At 41.7% G+C, this 24,779-nt stretch overlaps 2 protein-coding genes across 3 annotated transcripts; one reads left to right on the top strand and one right to left on the bottom strand.

Moving 5' to 3' along the window:
- Positions 1–802: 802 nt before the first annotated feature.
- Positions 803–17,655, bottom strand: GEMIN5 (gem nuclear organelle associated protein 5; the record flags this gene model as incomplete). Its single annotated transcript, XM_079542611.1, has 28 exons — positions 803–958; positions 1,997–2,093; positions 2,361–2,937; positions 3,343–3,505; positions 4,033–4,290; positions 4,968–5,178; positions 5,498–5,617; positions 5,809–5,956; positions 6,495–6,632; positions 6,912–7,007; positions 7,574–7,702; positions 8,129–8,242; positions 8,732–8,959; positions 9,215–9,386; positions 9,942–10,081; positions 10,180–10,361; positions 10,741–10,814; positions 11,214–11,350; positions 11,977–12,071; positions 12,604–12,689; positions 13,414–13,626; positions 14,248–14,407; positions 14,613–14,745; positions 14,926–15,045; positions 15,268–15,419; positions 16,138–16,319; positions 17,244–17,398; positions 17,505–17,655. 28 exons carry the CDS (start codon positions 17,653–17,655, stop codon positions 803–805), a joined length of 4,587 nt encoding a protein of 1,528 aa, XP_079398737.1.
- Positions 17,656–21,704: 4,049 nt separating this feature from the next.
- MRPL22 (mitochondrial ribosomal protein L22) lies at positions 21,705–23,756 on the top strand (the record flags this gene model as incomplete). 2 transcript variants are annotated; one of them, XM_079542643.1, is made up of 4 exons in its annotated part: positions 21,705–21,725; positions 22,176–22,253; positions 23,036–23,105; positions 23,545–23,756. In XM_079542643.1, the coding sequence occupies 4 exons, from the start codon at positions 21,705–21,707 to the stop codon at positions 23,754–23,756; spliced, it is 381 nt and encodes a 126-aa protein (XP_079398769.1). The 2 variants fall into 2 exon arrangements, 1 of the variants encoding a protein (XP_079398769.1); XR_013792593.1 differs by lacking the exons at positions 21,705–21,725; positions 22,176–22,253; positions 23,036–23,105 and adding an exon at positions 23,375–23,459 and having other exon boundaries at positions 23,545–23,659.
- Between the last annotated feature and the right edge of the window lie 1,023 nt (positions 23,757–24,779).

The raw sequence follows: 24,779 nt of genomic DNA, 5'->3' as shown, positions 1-24,779 counted from the left end.
CTTCTAGAATTTACTGAGGCTCTTTACAGCCTTGTTCTTTCAGGAAGTTCTTATGTTAAGATGGAAAAAGCTCTAGTAAACTGTAAGAATGGCCAAAACAGTGCATGTTCAGCACTGCAGGATCCAGGATCACTTTTGACACTTGGAGAACCTGTTACAGCCTCAAATTTACCCTCACTATACTTAAAAACTAACAAACAAAACATGAAGCTAATTTACAACGTGCAACAAACACCTGCTTTGTCCAGCATGTTCCATTTCTATTGTTCTAGCAACAACACAAATAACTGCTTCTAATGATATCTCATTAAATGCCTGTTCCTGCTTGTAGAAGACTTTATTTAAAGACGGGAAAATAAAGTCACACTTTGTAAAGTCACACAACACTGGTTCAAAGGTCAGACTACGTGAAGGAACCATTATTTTCTTCAGAGGGCAGCTAGTGCTCTTCTGCTGGAAGACAGCTGCTCAAAACTACTTTGCATGTAAATTCCAAGAGATTTCCTTAGCATCACTTCCTGTGCCATAAAACTCCTGTAAAGTTTCAAGGCTGCAACCTACTACTTTTCAATTTCCCATTGAAAAGTTTTTTCAATTCCCCAACACAATCCCATTAAGTAGTAGTTGATAACCATGGATGTATGTATATAAACCCGATTGTTTTGTAGTTTTATCCAAAACAGCAGTCATCAGTAACTACATGTGTAGAAACAAGCCTTCACTTTGAAGAAAGAACAGTCTTGGTGTTAATTGGTGCTAAGTAACTGTGAGCAGCTCAGAGGAGATGTCTGGTCTCAAAAGGTCACGTCAAGAACTTCCTGGCAGCCTTTCCATAAACGTCAGCACTACCATGTTTCCTAAGGAGATCCACTGCCTGTTCATGTAATTCAGGAGGACACTGGGCTCCAATGTGAAGGAGGACAAGGCAGCATTCCAGCACATCAGGGAACGGAAAGACCTGCACACAAAAAAAGAACAAAAAGTGAGTCCACTCTTTCAGTTGGAGTTGTTCTATTACCACACGTTCAAGCAGCTGCATCTACAAACACTGCTTTACAGTATCTTATCTGGGAGACAGTCATGAGTCAGATGGATATTTTCCTCTTCTTCCAGGACACCAGCACACATTTAACTTGGTTAAGTTTGCTCCCTTGTGCACAATCACCGTAAATACTTACATGATAGACTAGAGAGGGGTGGTTCTCAATCTCACAATGTGTCGTTTGAACAGTTTCTAATTAATAATAGGCCATGTTATGCTTGACATTCATGACTTCACTATCAAAACTACTTCTGTACATGGAATTACTGTACTTAGCATAGAATTGCTCTTAGAATACATGGGAAAGATGCATACAGGATATCCCACTGAGTTGTCTCATGCAGAAACTTCATCTATGTGCTCCAACTGCATGGAGAAAGTAATGCTTGAAGCAAGAATCAAACGCTGATGCCAGCTATGAATTCTCTCAAAATTGCTGTGGGATTCGTTCATGGAAAAGGAGGGCGATTCTGCCCACCTATATCAGCCAGCTTATATTTACATTACACCTTTATCCTACACTTCTAGAGTGCAGCTGTGGCACAAAGTCCCTGCTCCTTCTGTATAAACAAACTAGCAGAAATGCTGAGTCACAGCCTGAAGCAGTGATTGGGCACCTGGTGGAAGGCAGGGCCAGCAAAGGGGAGCTCAGGTGCATGCAATGCTCCTGAGAGACAGAAGGGGTGGAGCCAGGATCCATCCCTTCCCAGGCCTCCTTTAAGGGTTGGCAGTGGAGGCTAGAGATCCCTGCATGCCTGAAGCCTTCAAAACGTAAGTGATTTTTTTCCCTTTGTTTCTGTATCCATAGCTCTGTGTTTGTGCTTCTCATTTGCTGCAGCTAGGGCTCTGCCACCCCACTATTGCTGCTGTACTTTCCATCACGTTATAGCATTACAACGACTTACAAAAAGGCTGTCCTCTTTCAGAATTATACTGCCTCTACTGAAAACTTACCTTTAAACTGTCTGGAAATTCTGCTAATTTCTGCTTTGCTTCTAAGAGTCGCTTTGTTAGTTCAGGGAGGGTAATTGTTTCTTTTTCTTCATCTTTACTGTTAAGAAAAGAGCAGGTGTTATGAGTAATTGGTTTGTTTAAATGACTGTGTAGCCTCCCTGCTATAATAAACCCACCTATCAAAGTCATTCAGCCGTAGTAAGTTCACACACACATTAATGCCTTAGGGAAATGCAAGACTTCTTAGGCATACATTCATTGACCAGCATGAGATTAGAAGTAATCTGAGCAAGTAAGAAATCCACTGCACAAGCACCAACTGAAAAGCTACGCTTTTCAATCCATCTCATGTTCGAAAGCTTACCGCTTGACCTGACTGCTGTCAGAGCATGGTTCATCCCAGTCGTTCTCTGAACTCTGCTGCACGTTGTTCTCATGGACATTTCCATTTGTGCTTCCCTGGGGGTTATTCCTCTGCTGCTGATGCTGGTGGATCATGTCTGCTAAAATGTTCTGGACCTCAGCTATATCTCTCTGTGTGCTCTGTAAAGCAGCAATCGCTTCTGAAAGGAGCACTTTGCAGCCGTTCAGTTTTGACTGTCTGTCTGAAAAATTGACTGAATTAATTTCTGAGTCGCTTTCTGTCTTGCACCTATTAAATTCCATTGAACTGCTGAGGTTTTCATCCATCTCAACTGCAGTTTGATCAGGAGTTTCTTCAGGAGAGGAGTGATCAGGAATGCAACTCTGCTCAAGAGCTGTCTGCTCAGTGGGACACAACACAGGATCCAAACCAGCCTTTTGCATGGCAGAAGAACTTTTGGGTGGGTTCCACCACAGGTCATACAGCAGTCCATAAGCCACAAAGCCCTCTAAACTTCTGCAAGCATCTACACTTTGAGAATTTGTGCTGTCCAGTTTGTCTCTCAGGTTCTCACAGCCTAATAATAAAAAAAGAAGTTACAAATATAAGGATTTCCAAATAAAAAAGACCAGATCTAATAACCGAATGGCTGTACAGGAGACCCCTAACACAGATTTACTCAGATGCAGCAGTGTGACGCTGGAAGCAGAAAAGCAAAAGCAGACATCTTTGCCATCCTTTTAAATACAGTACTCTCTTCTAGCTAGCATGAGACTGCATCTTCTTATCATCCATACTCAACTCCCTTGTGTCCTAAATCACTAATTAGGATATTCACGTGATCAACAGCTACAGCTGAATGCACTGCATAGTATGGAGAATAAAGGGAAGAGCAACAAAGGATGTAACAGACACATAACTCTGCTTACAAGGAAGATTCTTATATTTGTCATTGCTAGGAGATGTACAAGAAGAGACGTACCTTCAGGAAGGAAAATATTGCAAATTTCTTGCATCAGAGTAAAATTGCCAGCATCGTAACTACGGGCCACGGCACCAAGAATACTTTTCACTGCCTCATCCCAGGCAGCAGCCTGATAGCTCAGTGCTGCGAGGGTCAGGTCATGGGAGATATAGAAAAGCACCTAGAGGAAGCAGCAGAGAGCACAGTTCATAGTTATACTGCTAAGTAGGAATGACTTGCTAGTTAAAACTATTACAGAAAAGTCCAGAAGCACGTTTTTTTCAAGAGAAATTTTAACAGTGATGTAACTTACATGGTTTCCTTTATGTAGGAAATCAGAGCATCTTTACATGACCTGTCACTATAATTATCAGCAACTGTGCTTGCCTCTGTCCTCTTAAGTGGCTGAGAAGTTCCCCAATGGTCAGTGACTCAGTGAGGGCAGAGAGAAGAGCTGCAGGAGCATCAGTCTATGACCATACCTGCACTCTACCATATCTGTAACAGCAAGCATCCTGGCCTCCCCTGACAGTTGTAAACAAAGTCTTGTTGGGGGAAGCTGCCCCAGTTGTCTCATCATTAACTGTCCCAGACTGTAACCTCATCCTGTAGCAGAAAGCAGTCTCCTGGAAACAGCTCGCAGGACACCACAAAGTGGCTGCACGTGCCATAGGGAGGCTTGTTGTGTACAGACTTAAGTCCAGTTACCTGCTTTGGGTGAGTGTTGCTGGTACAAGGAAGATGCTCAATACTGCGCAGTTGCTCCCGTGCACACGTGGCTTTTTCAGTGGTGTCCATGCCTAGGACCTTCTGCCATACCTCTATCACCATGTCGAAAAAGGAGGCATCTCTGTTCAGCTCCCAGCTGTGGTAGCAGGGAGGCACAGGGCTCCTTCGATTACAGGGATTTCTTTCGCTAAGGCACTTACAGAGCAGTTCGTTGAGGCAGAAAACGAGTCTTTGCCCCTTTAACAAGAGAAGAAAACAAGAGCATTGAGCTGAAAAATAATCTCTTACTGCCTACACCAAGTGGCTAAATTAAAAACACAGCTAGTAGCAGGCTGCTGCTGATAGCATACTTCACTACTATAGCTCTATAGGAAATAGGCTCTATAGGAAATATATAAAGGAAAAGTACTGACAGAGGCTCTAAGGTCAGAAGGAAACATCAAAACAGGCTAAGGCAACATTCTGCTTCTCAGTCTGTGCTATAAGAAATTCTTGGATTAAGCCTCAGATGGAGATACTCATTCATTTAATGTAAACAGTGAACACTCTTTTACCTTTCTTATTATGATCACTACTATGTACTAAAAAAGAAATCTGCACTATATAACTAACAAAAAAAACCCACCACAACAAAGCAAAGCAAAAACAAGCAGAAAAACCTTCTGAACTACCTCTTATGAATGGAATGTGTGTTGAGCCTACATGCCTCCCTATCATAGGCCATTTTTCTCTGCCAAGATGCATGGTTTTTTGAAGTGTCATTGCAATAAACTTCTAGAAAAAAAATTTTGAGGCAAAACAAGCTCAGGGCTACCAGTGGATTGTTAATACACAGGAAGAGGTGTAAAGTTAATCAAGTTAATCTGGAGAGAGACATTACTAAAATAAAGCAGAAAGGAAAGAACGAGGCTCACAAATAAAGTTTTCTGTTGCTGAAGGACTTCCTGTGCTCCAACCCAGTTCCTGGATAACAGCATTTCTTGGGCACATCTGAGAGACAAACTTGCTGACAATTCCTCCTCTCCAGATATCAGAGCAAGCTCAGCAGCAGTTTTAAGGGATGCTGCATCCCCCTTCTTTGCCAGCACTTTAACTGCATCGTAGGGTGAGGAAGCACCCAGATAACTGAAAAGAGAAAAAAGCGAATTGACTCTAGGTCACAAAGCCTCATATTCCAGAATAAAACTGCTGGTGGTATGTAAAACATGCATGGCTTACAAGAGTAATACAAATAAATAGATTCAAGAGACAAAAATTAGTGCCTGTGTCTGGATTTCAGCTGAATCTTTCTCAGAAGTCTGAAAACTCCAAAAATGCCGGAGCCAAAAACAACATCAAGTAAAGCCAGAGTGCAATCCCAGACCAAAATATTCCAAATATTATTAGTAACTGGTAGTCACAAATGTGAAGCCCTCAGTTCTGTCTTCTTACTAGTAACACTTACCATTTGGCAGCCATGGAATAATGACCATCTTTTTCTAATACAGCTGCCCAACTGGTGTAGAGATCCTTCAGAATTGGATCTTCTGGACGCAACCGAGCCTTAGCAATTACAATTGCTTCCCTAATGCACGTAAGAGAAACCAGACAGAAGATTGATTGTATTAAAAATACATAAATACCTTCTCCTTTCATAAAGGAATCATCTCTTACATTTAAAAAGAAACTACCTCAAGTATTTCATGGGGAAAAAAAAAAAACAAACAACAAAAACAAAACAGAAGAAAAAAATCTAAAACACAAACATGCAACAACCTGTAAAAATTATTCACTTTCAGGAGCTCGACAGCTTCATACACCTTATGAATGGACAGGAGATGGGAGGCAGCCTTCACGTATTGCTCCTGGAAACACAGCTGCTTTGCAAAGGCTTCTACTGTCCAAACCCAAGCCTGATATCCAACTGCAAAAGAGAAAGCAATACAATTACAGGCAAAAAAACTAAAACAGAAAAAAATCCTGTTCTCTTCAAGAATTCATTGGTTTCTTCAGCACGCGCTTTTTTTGCCCCCACTTAGGTACTTCTTCATCTTTCTATTGCAAGCAACTTGAGGCAACAAAACAGGACAAAGCTTGGACTTGAAAACAACTGTAGGATTTCACTAGCAGTAAAATAACTTAAAAGTACATTTAAACCAACAGCGAGCCAGAACTGCTACATATCACAAAGCAGCATCTTTGCCCTTGGAGGTACAGCCTGCTTCTCTGAAAAGTCCCAAAGGAAATCTCTTTATTTTCTGCTGCGCTAATCTAAGGGTGCTTGTGGGAACATCCAGGCTTTGTCATAATTAGAATTTGTTTTGTATTTGATTTTTGTCATCATACTGTTAAAGAAGAAACTGCTATCCAATCCAGAAGAGTAATGAGTTTCCAATCTAAAACAACGAGGTGAAGTTTGGCAACTAATTCCATCTGCTTGTGTGTCACACGAGCAAACGTACCCATGGGTGAGATGGCTACCAGCTGGTCTGTCAGTTCTCCCCTCTCAGCAGCTGCCTGGAGTACACCCTTCATGTCTCCTTTCCACAACATGAGCTGTTGAAAGAGCTCTGGATGTCCATTCTCCAAGTGGTATTTTCCTGTTTGAAGTAAACAAGTTTCCTCGTTATCTTTCAGAATGAGTGCACCAGCATTATCTGACACAGTAAAATATCTTGATAGAAATGAGCTTGCTCAGGCTTAAAGCATTTTAGGTTTGTGTTTGAAAGCTGTAAAAACTGTTTGGGAAAAGTAAGCCTTTTGTTCTTTTCAAGCAGACTTGCATTGTTAATCCTGCACTTAAATATGCAGTAGGAGTTTTGTTCTTGAACATCGCAGTGACAATGCACATACTGCCAAACTGGGCTCGTTCCACTTACCTTCCACATCAATCATGTTGTGCAGAGAAGCTCTGTCTGTGAACAGCCCCAAGTGGATGCGATTCTGGAGGTCAGGGGACACATCTTCATTATCATCTAACACAGATAAAGAGAATGAACGTTTAGGATTTGGTACAACAGGGGAAACGAGGACGTGCCAACTCAGCGTACTGCTCTACTACACTCAGCTACTGCAAATATTTCTGTCTTCCATTTTCTTTACAGCAGATTTAAGAAGCTTGTGCATTTGCAGATTGTCACTCAGAGCTTACATCTAAGTTTGAACAGAAGAATTTTGTGTGTGCAGGACACTTACTCCAAATCAAACATAGGAAATTCCCTTGGAATGATCTGAATCTAGGGATAAAAACGTCTTCCTGATGACTTATTTTCCCTTTCACCTTCTGAAGGAGAAAAAAAACCCCAAGCTATACAATCTTACCCTATCTCTATAAAGCAGGATCCTAAAAAAAACCTGTCTGGAGTGTCTACAGAGTGCCACAGCACTACAAGAGACAGTAGATCACCATTTCCAAAACTTAATGCCAAGTTGTCCAGAGACCATGGATTCACGACATGCTTCTCAATACTTAAGAGCACCTTCCCTCTAAGTATTTTACCCAGCTGATCAGAGAGGGGAAGCTACAGTTTAAGACTGATACCTTTGGTTTTCAGACACGTTGCCAGCCTCAAGCAATCCTGATGCAATTCATCTTTTGATCTGTGATCCATGGATGTGCTGAAGGGTAAAAGAGAGCGAGGTTTCCTCTTCTTCAGAGAGGCATCAGGAGCTGAAAAACCAATACATTTAGTCACTGTTGCACAGAGAAAGCAGAACTCTGACATATGCAGAAAAGCAAACAGAAACCAGCCTACCTGTTCTTCACAGAAGAAAATGAAAAACATACTCAACTGGTACCTGCATCCCTGTTATTACAGTGATAACTTTCAAATACTGATCGCTTTGCTTTTTTTTCTGCCAGCCTGCCAAGACTAAAACTTGCAACTGTAAGGCACCATCTGTGCCCACATTAAACAATATTCAATTGATCTGGCAAGCAGGGCAAATAAGAGACTTGAAATCTTTAAGACATTTTACAAACACGCTCTTCTCTTTCTCCACCACTTGTTAATAAGGGAAGATGCAGCCAAGCCTAAACCAAGAATGAAGAACTCTTCTGATATAGGACTGGTGCAAGTATCTGAAACGTACCAACCTAGTTTCTCTTTAGGTGGATCCTTTTTCACAGGAGTGGCTTTCTGGGTTACAAAAGGCTTTGATGAGCTGAATGAAGAGTAATCATATGCAGATAAAGATGTATCCTTGGGCACTGCAGTTAAGAAGTGATTAAGAAAGGATAAACAATACATGCAAAATAATGGACGTTAATATTGTGCAACAATAATACCAAAATATATAGAAAGCAAGCTTTGCTTTGTCATATAACTTAATAGCCTTTCAGGGAAAGGAAATAATAAGAAAACATCACAGAACTGTCAAAAACTAAGATGACAGAAGATATTAATGACAGTCAATCAGTATTAAGATTTATCACCACAAATCAACAGTGATAAAAAAAATAACACTGTTTCAAGGCAAACAGTTAACTTTGTTAGTCCAGAATTTCTTGTTTGGAAATGGTTGTCTTTCAATTAGTTTATAAAGTTATGAAAGGTGTTATGGAATCATACTTCCCTCGGGTGGACTATTTCAGTAAAATTGTGTTAGAAGAAAATCCTGCATACAGATGTTAGGCTTGCTGATGCTCTGAAGGCTAAACAGTCTGGGAGCCACTAAACTAAGACAATTAATTTATTACCAGGCACGCAATCTTTATTGGACAACTCTGTCTCCTGAGCTTCTTTTTCTCCTTCATGGTCAGACACTCCATTTTCCTCTAGCAATGTATCCTTCATGCTCTCATCTCCATTCATGGCATCACTTAGATCCTGCTTGGTTGGACTCTTTCCTACAGGCTTTTTCTTCTTCTTGGCTTTTACTTTCGGTTGGATACTTCTTTTTTTCTCCAATTCTATACTTTTTTTGCCTATGAAAGGTCACAAAGAAGTTACTCTGATATTACCGTAGACATTTTTGGGGTATAAGGTGTTTGCCTCTTAAGATCAACATTGAGTTTGCAAATAAGAATACAATTGAATTTAAACCTAGACAGTATTTATCCCTAAAGGGGAAGCAGGCAGTATTGAATCGGCGTAAAAGCTTTACTGCCATTTCAACATGGCAACTCTCTACTTCTCGGCTCCCAAATCACCTTCAGGGAAGGATCTTCGAATATACTTACCCTGAGGGGGCCGTGTGTGCTCCTGCTTTGAGATGAGCCACTTGTGAACAGAGAAATCATCAGCTCCTGTATAAATGGAATCTGAGTCCACCGGTGACCACTGGACACACAGCAGCCGGCCCTGGTGCCCCCGGTAGTTGCAGAGCGGCTCTTCCTTCATAACATCCCACACCTTATGACCAAGAAACAAACCTAATTACTCAGCCTCTTCCACCCATGAAACTCTGTGCTTCCAATTTAGCAATGTACATTTGTAGGAGCTCGCCTTCTCATGAGTTTGCAGAGGCATTTCAGTCACCAGCAAGCAAATAGAGAAAACTCAGAGAGCTTTCTTTTTTTGTACCAATATACTTGCTTAATGTCTTTCTTAAGAATCCAAAAATGCTACTGGATTTACAAATCAAATTGCAAGGCACAAAGCCATACCTACTGCTCAGCTTCCCTTTGTTCATTGCCAGAGGTTTGGACTAAAAGCCTTCTTTGCAATATTCTCATTTGTGCAGCATGTCAGAAAAGCGGGAATAAGCAAAAGGAAAAAAGTATACCTTTGTATCAGGTATCCAAAGCAGATATCCAAAAAGAGACTGTTGCCAAGGGTAAATATGCAGTAATTAAGCAACTGAACTCAGAAAAGCTTTGCTGTTCAATCAGCTTGGTTCTAAAATACTGCAGAAAGGATGATTTGAAAGTAAAAGAAATACAATTCTGAGTGGCTGTAGAGAAGTACCTGTGCAGTGCCATCATAGCAAGCTGATACCAATCTTCCCTCGTGGTGGGGGCTCCAAGAAAGACTTGTGACCTTTGCTGTGTGTCCCACCAGAGTTCTAAAAGGCTCTGTTATAGTCAAAGGACTTTCTGAAGTGCTCTCTGAAAGAAATAAAAGAATAAGCTACAGTTAGCGATTCAAAGCAAGAAGAAAACAAAATAAGATGCCAAGACACGGGATAGAACCTGCAAACCATTACCTATGACACTCTTCAGATTATGCACATAGATAATGGCATTGACTGAGCCTGAAGCTATCAAGTAACTCAACTCTGGATCGCTCCCATGCTCATGGTGCCACCGAATGGCGTTAATCAATTTGTGATGCTGCTGGATAGTGCAGAGCAACTTCAAGCTTGGAGCCTGAAATATTTCAATTGACCTGAAATGCAAGAATAACAACGTGAGAAATCCTTCAGTCAGTGAAAATGCAATTTTGCTTTGTTTGTCCTGAATGACAGTCTGTGAAACTAAATGAGATTTTCTGTTCTGGATCCAAGTCACACTCCAATTTACATCAAGAAAATGAGTGTCAGTCATGAGTAGATCCTTGAAAAATGATGTAACATGATGTTGTAGATCCTCCATGCCGAGAGCAATTAAATGAAATCCCAGCAAAGAATGCTGTATTTTCACAATTCAGATACATAGGCAATGGAAGAAAAGAGCCAAACCAGGACAACAAAAGTACTTTTGCTTCATAACAGTGACTCCTGTAGGTTAAGGTTGTGCACGCGCCAATCCTGACAAGAGAAACGTACCCATCTTCATTGCCAAGGGCCAAGAGTTTGCCATCTGGTTTCCAGCTGATCTCTGTACGCGCAGGCAGTTTGTGCTGTAGAGAGAAGGCACAGCTATGACCAGCCATCACACAAGCTCTTTGGTCTCTCTCACATACATCAACAGAACACAACTGGCAACTAGACAGAATTACAATTAGTCTGCAAAACAGAAGCCACACAAGTGTCTGCTGCATTTTGTAGCAGTGACATAAGTTTGGGCAATTGAAGACTGAATGAACTGCAAGATGTTGCAAGAACCAGTGGCTGTTTTTATCAGTGCAGTGGAATGTGTCCAATGAAATCTGTCTGGATTCCAAAAGGACCTTGATGCTCCACCTCCTTGTGCTCCTTAGAAAGCTCTACATGTTCCACGAAAATTCAAAAGCCTACAACTACAGGGCAACAGCAACTATAGTCAGAGATCCATAGAAAAAGGCAAAAATCATACTCACTTTGATTGAATTAGTGTCTCTGATGGTTTTGTTGATGTCATTTGCCTCTCCGCTAAGTTTCCAAGGGTTGTGTTGAAAAACAATACCTTCTCCAGCACAACTATACAAAGTTACAGAGGGATGCTCACCTTCTTCTCCTATTCAACAGAGAAAAAAATGTAAATATACTGTGCTCTTCATCAGTCTTAGGAAAAGCAGTCGTCACTACAAATCAAAACTATTTTAAAATGCTGTATGTATGCTTTGATTCTCTGTGATCTGGCAAGAAGAAATTCTCAAAATACAATCCTCTAAAAGGACCTCTCATTCATTCTCCACAGCACAATTGCTGCTGTGTTAAAACTCCCTTTAAATTCTGGTCAATAAACTTGGGGGGAAGTTGCAGAAGATGACCAGTGGAGCCATTCTGTTTAGGTCTAATGATAGAAACACACTTATGGAGCTAAAGAATCTGTACTAGATCCTAACCAATTATTGTGGAGAGCCTGTACAAGTATTTCAGTGCATTGCAGACGTGTGACTGTGGTGTTGTACTCTACTCCCAGCTACTTCCTGAAGCTACTAGAATTCAAAACATAGAACAGGTTATTTTGCTCCCTTGCTGTTAACAATTCCTCAGGCAGAACACATCCTTAGTGGACAGAAAGGACAGCTACCAAGCAAATGGAGCTCGCATCCTTCAGGAAGGGAAGCACACCAACTTTGTGGCATGACTGGGCTCTGTATGGATTTCTACTTTGTAACAAGATGTTATAACACTCACCTGCAGATAGAGGAAGAGTTGGAGGCCCCCAGGCTAATGTGTATACAGTCCTCTTGTGGTAAGTACTGGAGATCTGAGGTGATTTATTCTTAGCACTGTGCAAGAAGGTAAGGAAGCAGGAGTAATCAGATTTCAGCAAAGGGAAATACAGAACAAAATACAGAACAAAACAAAAACCAAAACTAAACCAAATCCAAAACAAGCAAAAACCCCCCCAAAATTGAAGTAATGTATTTCTAGTGAAAACAGACAACAGATGCTTCAATATACTAAAGCAATGGCTCAGCCATTGATGCTTCCTGCAGAACACTACTAAAATCAGAACAGAACACTTAATGAACTGCACCTGCATGTCCCTCATTTTATGCAACTGTTTCTGACCAAAGTCTTCCCTGACTGATGACTTCCAACGGGTGAATGTTACACAGTCTGAGTAAGGTTACTTCAGCAGCTACCAGTCATGACCAACAGATGAAAAGATACACTTAAAATCCATCTTACTATTTTTAATTTAATTTTAACTATTAACAAATAGCAAATGTAGACCTCAGGAAAGACCACATCATCTATGCATGCTGTCATGCCAGCAAGATCTGATACTAATGAATTTGAAAACTACTTTCTTACCTGCTGGATAATGTGTCAAATATGCCAACTTTTCCATCATCTGTTCCAAAAGCCAAGCAACCTTCTTTAGTTGGATGCCACGCCAGCTGCAAGAAAAATAGAAAGAGCCCCATAATGACAAAAGGAATGGGCAATTAATTTTAAAAAGATGAACAAAAAGTTAAGCATTGAAACCAAAGAGCAAGCACTGTCCCTTATCTCCACCCTGCCAACAACAGCAACTCAATTTAAACACTTTTGTGATGTGAATCAAAGACTTTTCCCTTACCAGTTATTGGGACAAGATGAAAGGAACTAAAATCATTGAAATACTACCTGACATCTACATTACAACATAGAAACAGACAATATTTTAGAACTGTGAGAAAGCTTTTGGCATGACCAACTAATGTGTTCTAATGCTGCCACCTTCTACCAAACGTTAGCTTTAGCCAACTGCTGGTAAAACCTAAACTGAAGACATCCATGCCAGTTTTTGCACATTAAACTTCCTAGCAGAGCAAAGGAAACTGTGGATGACAAAAGGAATAATCACAGTGGTGTACAAAACCAACAAAGAGAGACAGTAACCACCTGAAATTCAGCTCATTTTCAGTCTGTGCAGTGTAAATGCCCAGTGATCTAAAAACATCTAAAACGCTGTTCAATTCTAAAATTTGTATCATGCAAGTTGAGAGCAGAAGTGACAACTTGGCATGATGGTATTTTGTTGGGGAAAAACCTTCAGAGTGAGAGAAAAACATTCCTCCAAGTGAAAAATGGAGGAAGAAAAGAGACGAGAAAAAAAAAGGGAATCAAAAGCACACTTACTGCTGTAACCTTGGATTTGATGCTTTGCCAGTAGGTTTTAACATCATAGATGTTGCTCATAGACAAAGTGTTCCATACTCGGATCATGCTGTCTCCAACACCAACGGCAAGACAGCCTGGGTCCACAGGGGAGAAAGCGAGACTATAGACGAATCCCCCAAGGGAAGGCATTGTCCAGCTACAATCCAGAGTTGATAGGTCCCAGCACTTTACCTAAAAAATGTTTAAGGAGCAACGAATGATAAATTTAAAGTGAGTGGTATGATAGGGGAAAAAACAAAGCACGGGTGAGAGGAAGACTCAAAGTACGCAATCTCCACTCAGAGCAGCACGCGTCAAAGACAGGGCTGTAATAACTGCAAGACTGTGATGGAAAAGACAAAAGGACTACGGTTTAATTATGTAGTCCTCTTGTGAATTCAAAATAGGAGGCTCTCTGCTGGTAAAAGGCAAAAAAAAAAAAAACAAAACCCACAAAAAAAACCAAATCAAACAACAACCCTTCCCTCCTTAGCCGCCTTGCCCCCCTCCCCTTCTTCCCTTCCCCCCCAAACAAAAAAAAAAAGGCAGAAATCGTGAGCTCCAGCTGTTGAACATTTAATTTTCAAGTCCATACGGCATAACCATTCTGTCCACTACGATAAAAGCTTGAGCTTACACGCTAACAAAGAAATGCACAACTTGTGCTCAGAAGAAATGTCGAGCCATGATGTTATAAAAGCCAGGGATAAGCCTGCTTTAGGAGAAAATAAGTGGTCATCAAAGCGTTAGTTTCACTCAGTCAGGCTGAACTGCTGCCGCTATTTTGATGTTAATTTTAAAAATGGTTCTTACATCTCTGTCCATTGAAATGGAAAGAAGCAGCTCTTTGTCTTGATGCTTCAGGGAACACAGATTGAAAACAATACGGGAGTGATTTTGTCCTTCTGAAGATCCCAAAAGTGTCCACTTGCGTTTTCCAGGTTGGGTCAAATCCCAGTGTAGCAGTTCTCCTCTGCAAAATTTAAAGTATGTATATTTCATCCTTCACTTCAAAAAATAATACAGACTATCATTGCTAATGCACATCTATCCACTATCTCACTGTACCAAGAAGGAAGGAAGATGGGGGTCAGTGTTTCCTGCCAGCTGTTCTTGAAATATCAATGAATTAATTTACAATTGCTGTCTGCACTTAACATGCTTTGTCTCCTACTTACCCAAAAGAGCTGGATATAATTTCTGTGGGACGACCACAAGGCCAGTGAACAGTGAGCCAAATACGCTCTTTAACAGCAGGATCGACAGCTCCACCTCTCCTCTTTGTGGGTGGCAACTTCAGAGTCATTACACCTTTGGAAAAGAAAGGGATCATCTCGACTTTGTACATCTCAATTCTCAGAAAAAAAGACCCGTGAATCTGAAGCTTTAAGTAGGCTCTCCACTCTTTAAACTATTGGGTTAGCAAATGAAACTTACAGTCAGATAGGAGCACTTCACCCATACTGTTCTCACTTAAATTATGAAACTTACTTCTGCCTCTAGTACAGCTCCATATTCGTATCGTCTGATCTTTGCTTCCTGAAGCCAAGTAACAACTTTTCTTCATGGCTGTATCTTGTTTAAGCTCCCCATTTGGAACGTCACCTTCTTCTGAAGGAAACACCATTGAAGGAAACACCATTAGAATTCAAAGCTCTGAACATAAGCTGAAAACCTGTTGCTCTGGATCAGAACATTTTAACTGAACTCATCAGTTCCATCCGATGAGCTACTTGCTGACTTCACAGGGATAAGGAATTCAGTTCTCCAAAGGGAATTTTCCTGAGCTAAAAAAAAAAATCACTTCACAAACTGTGTATCAGTTCTACATACCTTGGAGCTCATCTTGCCAAGCAGGCAACCTTCCTTCACCAGGTACAGGACACCAGGCCAGGCAATGAATTTCATCGTCGTGACCTCTGAGCCGATGAAGAACTTCTCTTTTCCTGCTGATATCAATTATAACCACCATGCCATCCTTGTAGCTAAAAACAGAGATTCCAGTTAATGATAGATTGTTAGACCCTTGTGGAAGAACATCTAATCCGATTTTCAGGCTACTACCCAGGATCAGTAAGAGAAGCCCAATCACAGGTGGCAATGAGACCAGTCAGCTGGAGCTCCAGTGTCGCACTAGCATAAACACAGCTGCCTTCTGTTTGAGAAGTGACACCAGAAGTATATTTGGCTCCAAGAATAACACCAATTTATTCGCAATACAGTTGTCAGAGTCTTAAAAAGTAACAGCGGCTTTTATAAGAGAAAAACTTTTCCTTTTTCCACAAATAACTTTCATTCTCTCCATCTCTCCCATCTGAAAGGCTTTCACATTCCTGCTTCATTCAATACAGTCTTGGATGTCCAAAGGACTGGAATGGCAACTGTTAACAAAAAGCTAATAAATCTATGAAACTTTTTAGATGAGGTAACCTGTAATGTGATGAACATTAATGAAATCTAATTTAAAAATATCTGTCTTAAGTAACTTCAGATTTTAAACCAAATTCATTTCTATAAATGGTTATAGAATTGTACACCTTGCACATCTACCAGAATATTATTTCTAAATTGCTGTATACAATTTGGAATACTATGAAAAAATAGCCACTGAAACTTCTTAAAAGTAACCTTACAACTGTGCCAACAAAAAATCCAAACAAGACACTTTCAGATGAAGAATGGAAAGCAAAACGTAACACTTACCCAATAGCCACCAGGTTTTCATGATGAGGAGAACAAGCAAGGCAAAAAATAGTCCGAGGCTCTGGGAAGAATTGCTGGCTGTCACTTCTGCTATGCCAGTAACAAACAATCACCCCTTTTTCATCGCCGGATACAATCAGATCTTTCACAAGGGGTGACCAGTGTAACGCTGTGATTGCATTCTGAAGAAAGACAATTGAATATATGTAAAGCCATAGAGCATGCTTGGCCAACTAAATTCATTTTGTAGGTTCTTTTAAAGAACTAAAGCACAACAAAACTGGTGAGGGGTCTGGAGCACAAGTCTTATGAGGAATGGCTGAGGGAGCTGGGATTGTTTAGTCTGGAGAAGAGGAGGCTCAGGGGAGACCTCACTGCACTCTACAACTTCCTGAAGGCAAGCTGTGGCAAGGAAGGGTTTCGCCTCTTCTCCCAGGCAACAAACAGGACCTGAGGAAATGGCCACAAGTTATACCATAGGAGGTTTAGATTAGACATAAGGAAAACTTTTTCTCTCAGAGAGTGATCTTGTAGGTCCTTTCCAACCTTGTGATCCTATGAACATAAAATGAAGTGCATTTAGCAGGAGGCTCTTCTGGGACAGAAAACAGAACGTTGCTCTAACAGCCTGCCTTCATTGGCTGCCTAGAGATCATCCTCAGAGGGAGATGAGGTGCTGCTGCTGCCTAGGAGCTGGGGGTTCCCCGTTGCTGAAGGTGCTCAAGACCCTGGATGATGGCTGATCTGGAGGAAGGTGTTCCTGCCCAGGGCAGCGGTTTGGGCTTTGAGTTCTCTTCCAACTCAACCATTCTGTAACTGTACAGCCCAGGATAGCAAGCAGAAACTAACCTGCAAGCATTCCCTGTCCTAAACTGTTTGGGCTGCCACTTATCTGCCAGTCTCCCGAGCAGCAGTAACTGCCCACAAGCCCTGAGACGGCAAAGCGAGCTGGGTGCGGCAGCAAGGAGCTGCCGACAGTGACCAACAGCCCGTTACAATGCTGTACCGGCAGCGTACACCTAAAACTAAGGGAACGAGCCGCCCGGCAGCTCAAGATCCGCCCGCGGCACATCGCCCCGAACCAAACCCCGCGGCCCGGCTCCCACCTGGTGCAGGCCGTACTCTGCCCGCAGCGCCAGCCCCGCCGCGTCCCACAGCCGCACGCTGCCGTCGTCCGAGCCGCTGGCGCACAGAGAGCCGTGCTCGCGGTGCGGGCAGAAGGCGAAGGCGGCGACGCGTTCCGTGTGCCCGATCAGCTCCCCTGTACCGAGAGAAGCGCTGTGAGAACGCGGTTTCCCCGCACCCGACCGGATCTCGGCCGCTTCTATAAATACGGCGCGCAGAGGGAGAAGGGATCGCGGCCGTACCGTGAAACGTCGGCGTAGCGGTGCTGACATCCAGCACGCTAATGCGGTGCCTGGCGGCGAAGCCGAAGAGCCGCCCGTCTCCGCTGGTGTCGCTGCAGCGGCTGCAGTACCAGTTGGGCGAGGCGGGCAGCACCCGCACGGCCGCCGCCATGGTCCCGCGCCGCGCCGCCGCCACACGCTCACCTCGGGAGCTCCCGCCGAGCAAAGCGTCGCAAACTGTCGCAAAACAGCCCTCCCGCCCGCCGCGCTACGCATGCGCAGGGAGCGGCCGCCGTAAAGCGAAGCGGGGAAGATGGCGGCGCGCTGCGCGGGAGGTTCGGGTGAGTGTGAGGGGACGGGCGCGGTGCTCCGCGGGTATCGCTCGCTCCTTTCTGGGCTCACCTTGTTTCTTCGTTGCAGGTAGCGCCTGGGTGCGGGGGCTCCTTGGCTGGGTGCGGCCGGAGAGGTGAGTGCGGGGCTCCGCTATCCTGCAGCAGGCCGGGTTGGGCTGTATGCATTGGGCCGCTCCCCGTCCCTGTGCTCATCTTCCTGCGCGCTCTGTGGCACGGTGAGAGGCTCTCGTTTGGCCCCGTGTATCCATCACGCAGCTTTTTCTCTGGTTGCGTTGTTCAGAGCGCATCTCCTGCACCTGTCTGTCCTCTCCTCAGTCACTGCCCTCCTGCCTGGCCTCTCCTTTGTTCTGGAGGAGCAGCATAGGCATGTTGGGGAGTGCTGATCGCTGCCCACTGCATCCCCAGTTCCAGAAGAAAAGCTGAGGGTGTGGTGCTCAAAGTGCAGAGCTTTGGTCTCTGCCGGAGCTTGTGGAGGTCAATCACAGAGGTGGTCACTGAAGAAAATGAAATGTTCTTGTGTTACTGCCCTTCAGCTCAGCTGAATTGCTTTCCCTGATCAGTTTTTCAATTCTGTGTGTCTCCCACCTTTTGCTTGTGAATGCTTCTTCCTGTAAAGTTGCACAGTATGTAACTTATTTAAACGAACCTCTTGGTTGTAAAGTACGAAAAGTTCTCTTGCTTGTCACTTTCTTTTCCTTGCAATGTGTTCATGTCCTTTTTCCTCTCTTGGAACTATGGTAAATAGAGTTGTTCTCTGGATTGTCTTAAGATACAGAATGTAAGGTTCCTCAGTCTGTCAGGGCTCGTGTGTGTTGTGCTCATGTCTGGAGAGTAATGCTTAGTTCACTGTTAGGCTGTGAAACTGCAAAGTGATACTTGTGTGGTGGTCGAATATTGTCTGTATTGGTTGATATTATGTCGTGATGGTAAACTGTTGTTTTGGTAAATAACTGGGGAAAAAATGTGCCTAAAACATTTATTTATCATCCTGCTCCGTACTGATATTGTGAACATTTTCTAAGGTGTGCAATGCTTTCGTGAAGCTGTTCAGTGCGTTTTGTTTGCCAGACATTTTAAAATGTTTTGCGTAACTTGGCAACCCACACAGAGCTGTTAGAGCCTCGTTAAAGCTCCAAGTGTTTCATTTTGAACTCGTCGGTTTCTTGCCGTTGTGAGCAGCTGCCTCGTAGTGCTCTGCCTGGTCAGCAGGGGGCAACACGCAGCTCAGTCTTTGTGACTGAGTGAGCAAACTGGTGGAAAGTTTTATATTTGCTGTCATCTGTCTTGCATTGGTTTCCTTGCACTTTGGAAGTGGAGATTATTTTCCCTTTCAAATTTCAGACACGGTAAATGCTTACATGCTTTTGATGCTTTTTTTTCTTCACTCTCAGTTCCTTAGAAAGCAACAAATTATTGCTGTTAGAAGATTTGCTGTTAAAAGTTAGATGAGTATTAGTTAGTCTTGGGAAAATTACAAGACATGAATTCCTTATGCAAGTAATGAACCACATCCAAGCAAAGAGAGGTAATGGTGTCTGTGTGATGATCAGGGGACGTGTGGAATCAGATGCTATACGAATGTAACTTAAGCTACTTGGCATGCCTTAGGAAGCCTTAAGCTTTTTATTAAATTAAAAAGCCCTTCAATGTAAACTGTAAAGGACTTTAACAGCGTTACTTTGAAAGTAGTCAAATATGTCAGTTCTCTTTATGAAGGCAAGCAAGTTCACAGCTGTTTCAGATAGTCTGGACAGTGGCAAAGAACTTTTATGTTCAACAGCAGTGACTGTGGTGTTGTCTTGCAGGTGGTTTGCAGCTGGTAGCGCTTTCCCACTGTCATGCATCCACACAAGTGCATCCCTGCAGAAACTTGGGAAGTGGGAGAAAAAGAACAGGATTGTTTACCCTCCTCAGCTGCCCGGGGAACCTCGCAGACCAGCTGTAAGCACACACCTGCACCTTTCTTTACACATTTGTGTTTAGCAATTTCGAAGCAGATTGTCTCTGGAGGGCTCCACAAGGCACGAGTCTGGTTGCTTTTTGTTGATTATTTAAGGTGTTATTCTGTTTCGCATATTGAAATTGTAGGAGTTCACATTGCTTTGATTCTTTTCCATTTCTAACTTAATTGGAACTTGAAGCTGCTGTGCAGCTGATCATCTACTCAGTGTATTGCAAACGATTGCCATCCTCTGCTTGTAGAATTCTCTGAACAATGAAGAGCTGAAAGTCACCAATAATGTTGTTCTACACTCGTGCTGTTGATCCAGCAGTAGGTATCTAGGAAAGAAGACAGCTGCTATAACTATAAATGTGACTTTCCCTTAGCAGTGGAACTAATGGTACCTGTTTAAATAGAGTGCATGCTTTTTTAATTTTTTGAGTTTTCTGCTTTATAGGATTCTTTTAGATGTGATATTCTGTTGCCTCTCGCTGTGGCCCCCCTCTTAACGGGGCTGTTCATAGGTTGTGTAATCTCATAATGGTTGCTTCATTTGTTTGACATGTGTGAGGGATTGTAGAGTTGTGTGGGGACAGACACGGGAGTCAGGTAAAGAGTGTGATGGCAGAAGTCTCCTCTCCTTAAGAAATCATTTTGTAAACACTGTGCAGTGGAATTGTTCTTCAGTCCGTTGCACAATAACTTGTGTTTACTAAACCACAAATAGAAGCAAAGAGGCTAAAACCAATGAAGGCTGATAGCCATTCAAGACAACTTTGGCAGAAGTCAGTTTAAGTAACATGATTGTTTTTAAAACGTGGTCATAACAAATGCTGTCATCAAAAACTAATAGCAAGATCGTGCATGCTTCTCCCTGTCCCCTCTTCTTGATCATTTCATAGCTGGGAATTGCAGATAAGTGTGAATAGAAGCAAGTCTTTTAATTTGAGTCGTTTGTGGAAACTTAATTGGTTGTCTTTGGTCACTGAAGGGAGTAATCAATGCTGGTTTCTCTACACCTTAACCTGACAGAATTTTAGGTGAATTTTTCAGTATTTCCTCATTCTTGAAAACTGATGTCTTGTATCTTCATTTTTTTTTAATTGTACTTGGGAAATGATGTCTTGTGTCCTCTGTTAGAGGTGCTGCTCAGCAAAATAAATTATTTGCATCTCACAAGAATCATTTTTTCCTGACGTGCTTTTGTGAGCCGTTAGCATTTATCACCTCTATCAATATTGTGGCCTAGAATTAGAAATACAGTGCTGACCAGTGCAATATACACATGAAAATAGAGTTACCAACCAGCTCACTTAAATCAGTTATTTTCCTGTCTGTAAAAGATTCGATGTCCTTCAAATATGTATCAGTGTTAAATTTTACTGGCTGCTTTTGCTCTCTTGGTGCAGTAATAATGTTAAATGGCCCTTTGGAGACACCTCGTCATGTCAGTCAAACTCAAAACCCTCCTCACTTCTGAAGAGCTGATTAAATTCATTGGTGTTGAGTTGCTATCCCAGCAAGATGGTGTGGCAGCACAGTAATACTTTGAAGATTGGGTGCGTGAGTCGTTAGCCTGCTTCAGAAGGTGGGGAGGAAAGAAAAGATGTGGGGAAAAAAAAATAGAATATGGTTTTCAGGATCTCTGTTTACAAACTAATTTAATTCTTATAAGATTGTATTGAGTTTTACTGTTATTATACAGTATTAAAGTTTACAGTTTAAAATGGCAGCAGCATGCCTGACTTGGTGTGTTCAAAGTATGAGTAGCAGGGGAGAGCTGTTCTTCTATTCCTCAAAAGAGTGTGCATTGCAGGGCAGGTGTGTATGCTTCATTTTGTTCTCAAGTGAAATTACTTGTTCTCTCTCTTATGCACCCAGGAAATATATCATTGTCGGAGGGAAATCAAATACAGCAAAGATAAGATGTGGTATCTGGCAAAACTGGTAAGCAAAAGTGCTTATTTGTTCTGAATTTTAGAACAAAATTTAATTGTTGCATTTGCTTTAACAGTCTAGTTCAATCAGAGTGTAATCAGTATCTTTATGATAGAGTACTGAGGATGCAGTTGTGCAGCAGGCAGTTGTTTGTAGTTTGATTTAGCCACTTTATCTTCATCTTAGTATGCTCTCAAATGTGTACCCAGGGATCTTTGGAGCAGAGTAATTGCTGGTTTTTCGCTCTGAGAGAAGACAGTTGAAAAAAAGTTGAGTAATTTATCATTCAGCATTTAGCTGAGAAGAATTGTATGTATGATATTGCACTGAAGAAATGTGTGTTAAGGAAGCTTGGTCTTCTGATTTGTTCTTTGTAACAGCAAAATAATTTAAAGACTGTCTTCTGAATAAAAGAAATATTTGTAATTACACAAGTTAACTTTAACACTTAAATTGCAGGTTAAAGGAATGTCCATTGATCAAGCTCTTGCTCAGTTGGAATTTAATGATAAAAAGGGAGCAAAGGTGATCAAAGAGGTATGCAGCTGTATTCTCTAACAAACCCAGTTTCAAGAAAACTTCCCAAATATTTGATGATGTTGGTTTAAAATGTTTCTGTAAGCCTGTGAGAGCCCATTCAGACCACGTTCTTGTAGCAGTCATGTAATGTTGTGACTTAAGGATACACAGAAGTAGCTTGTGCTGAATGTTCTAAACTTTTGATGATAACAAACAGCATGTGGGTACCTTCACTATAATAATCTTTGGATTTGAGATCATGGTAAGTAATGCCAAATCTGTTATAAATAGCTGCTCTGTAAATGTGCTTCATTTCTTCAAAGTCATAAATGATGAGGAGTGTCATCGAGGAAGGGTTTGAGCTCTGTTAAAGCACAGACATTTTTCATACACAGTGGTTGTTGGGAGCATCAAATTGTTTGCTTGGCCAAAGCATTGGTTTCTGGCATAATTAGGATTGAGTAGTATTAAGTTTTAGCTCAAAAATACTGAATGGCATAACTTGATTTCTACCCATGTCTATTTCTAATCTTGTATAAACCAATTGAAGGTCCATTCACTGACAGCTGCTGGTGGGAGCCATCTAACCCAAAAATATAATAAGGTTGATGTGAAGTTTTCCAGTTTGTGTGCAGAGAATGTAATTATGTAAGATATAAGTCTGTTTTTAACAATTTTGATCTCTCTGAAATACTTTTCTGTAATTGACTTTGAACTCGCAAATTTCTTCATCTTATCCACAGATAGAAAATAACATTGCTTCAATTCCTGCTCAGTACTTCTATCTCTTTTTGTTACAGGTTCTCTTAGAGGCTCAGGAAATGGCAGTAAGAAATCACAACGTGGAATTCAAATCAAACTTATATATAGGTAATGTATTTTTTTTTTTATTTTAGCACAGAAGAATGTCATACTACTCCATGAAAAGTTTATCCTTAGTAAGACTTTGTTGTCTCAAATTGGCAGAGATGGATGAAATACAATTCCTAGTAAATATTTTCAGCAAAAACTCAAAGATATGCTTTGTACTTGCATCACAACTGACATTATCTTCATTTGTACACTTTCTAAATTCACCTTTTTGGTGCTTCTGAAGTGTTAGTTCAACTCCTCTCTCTCAGAGGATTTCCTCTGTAGCACCAATCTGCTGAATGTTACAGAAGATGGAGAAGGGAATCATTAATTGAATTAACTTTTCAGTTGCAGTCATGGAATAATCCACTGGTAAGACAGTGTTCCAGTTGCAGGTTTATAGCAGTTTATTCTGAGGTTGACTGGTCTTCTCTCCTCCCCACCTCTTTTCCTCCAGCTGAGTCACTGGCAGGCAAAGGCCACTATACAAAACGGATCCGTTACCATGGGAGGGGGATGTTTGGCATCATGAAAATCGTCAAGTGCCACTATTTTGTGAAGTTGGTGGAAGGGCCTCCTCCTCCTCCAGAGCCACGAAAGACTGCTTTTGACCAAGCAAAAGAATACGTGCAACAGCTGCGCAGTAGAACCCTTGTTCACACACTGTGATGGACTTTTGCGACTGCCTTGGTACTTCTTGTTTGACAAAGTAGTTATGTAAAATAAACCTAAAACATGTTTTTATTATGTTTTGTTGCTGTTGGAGCTGAATGATGCAAGAACGATCATAGATCTCTTATTTGTCAAGCCTAAGATGTGCAAAAATGTTGGAAGGGCAGCAACAGATTCAACAGATGTTACTTTTTGAGTTACTTGGACTACAGCTTTCATCTTCTGTGCTATCGAATCCAGGGGAAACAATGCACTTAAAACTTGTTGGGAATTCTTTCATGTAGTTCATGCACCTCTGTTATGTACATTCAGGGTCTTTATTGTAGCAATGTACAATTGGCAGACAGGTTGCACGAGTTGGAGTAAATTTACCAGAATTGGACATCGGAAAGTAGCCACAACAGTTCAACAGAAGTGACATCAGTCTTGGATTTCAGGCATCAATTAACGATTCCTTTATCTGGGCTGTAATGCCACCTCCTTACTGTCTCTGTTGTAGGCACTGTGGGGAGTGAAAAATTCCAAGTTCAGATTTTGGCAGTGTCGGTAGGTGGCAATGTTTAGTTTGTCAGGGAGGGACGTGGTAGGGAAAACTTGCAGCACACTGAAACCGTTCTGAATTCTGACCATGGCATTAATAGTCTGATGTGTGTGTGGAGTTCATGCTGTTCTCTGTGGAAACTCAATATGAGTAGTGGAGAGTGAACTAATTATACTGTCTGGGAGCAAATCGCTTTTGTAATGTTGAGGGAAGTAAAATGCTGTATGGATTTAATGTGGAATGGCTTGTTGCATGCATGAACCAGACCTCCAGTTCTCTGGAGGGAAAAAAACAAACAAACAAAAAAAACCCAATATCCTATTTTTTTTCATTACTGTAATTAAGAGGAAAAAGTGGTGAAAACATCTTCACGTTGTCACCCAGGTGAAAATCAGATCATGGACATTGGCATAAAAAGAATTATAGTTGCTTGTTTATGAAAATATCTGATATTTAGACCTTTTCATTCTGAGAGCATT

This window comes from Tetrao urogallus (genome assembly GCF_951394365.1).
Source record: "Tetrao urogallus genome assembly, chromosome: 14".
Classification (NCBI taxonomy): Eukaryota; Metazoa; Chordata; class Aves; order Galliformes; family Phasianidae; genus Tetrao; species Tetrao urogallus.
The sequence above is the reverse complement of the archived record's forward strand: the minus strand, read 5'-3'. Positions and strand labels throughout refer to the sequence as shown.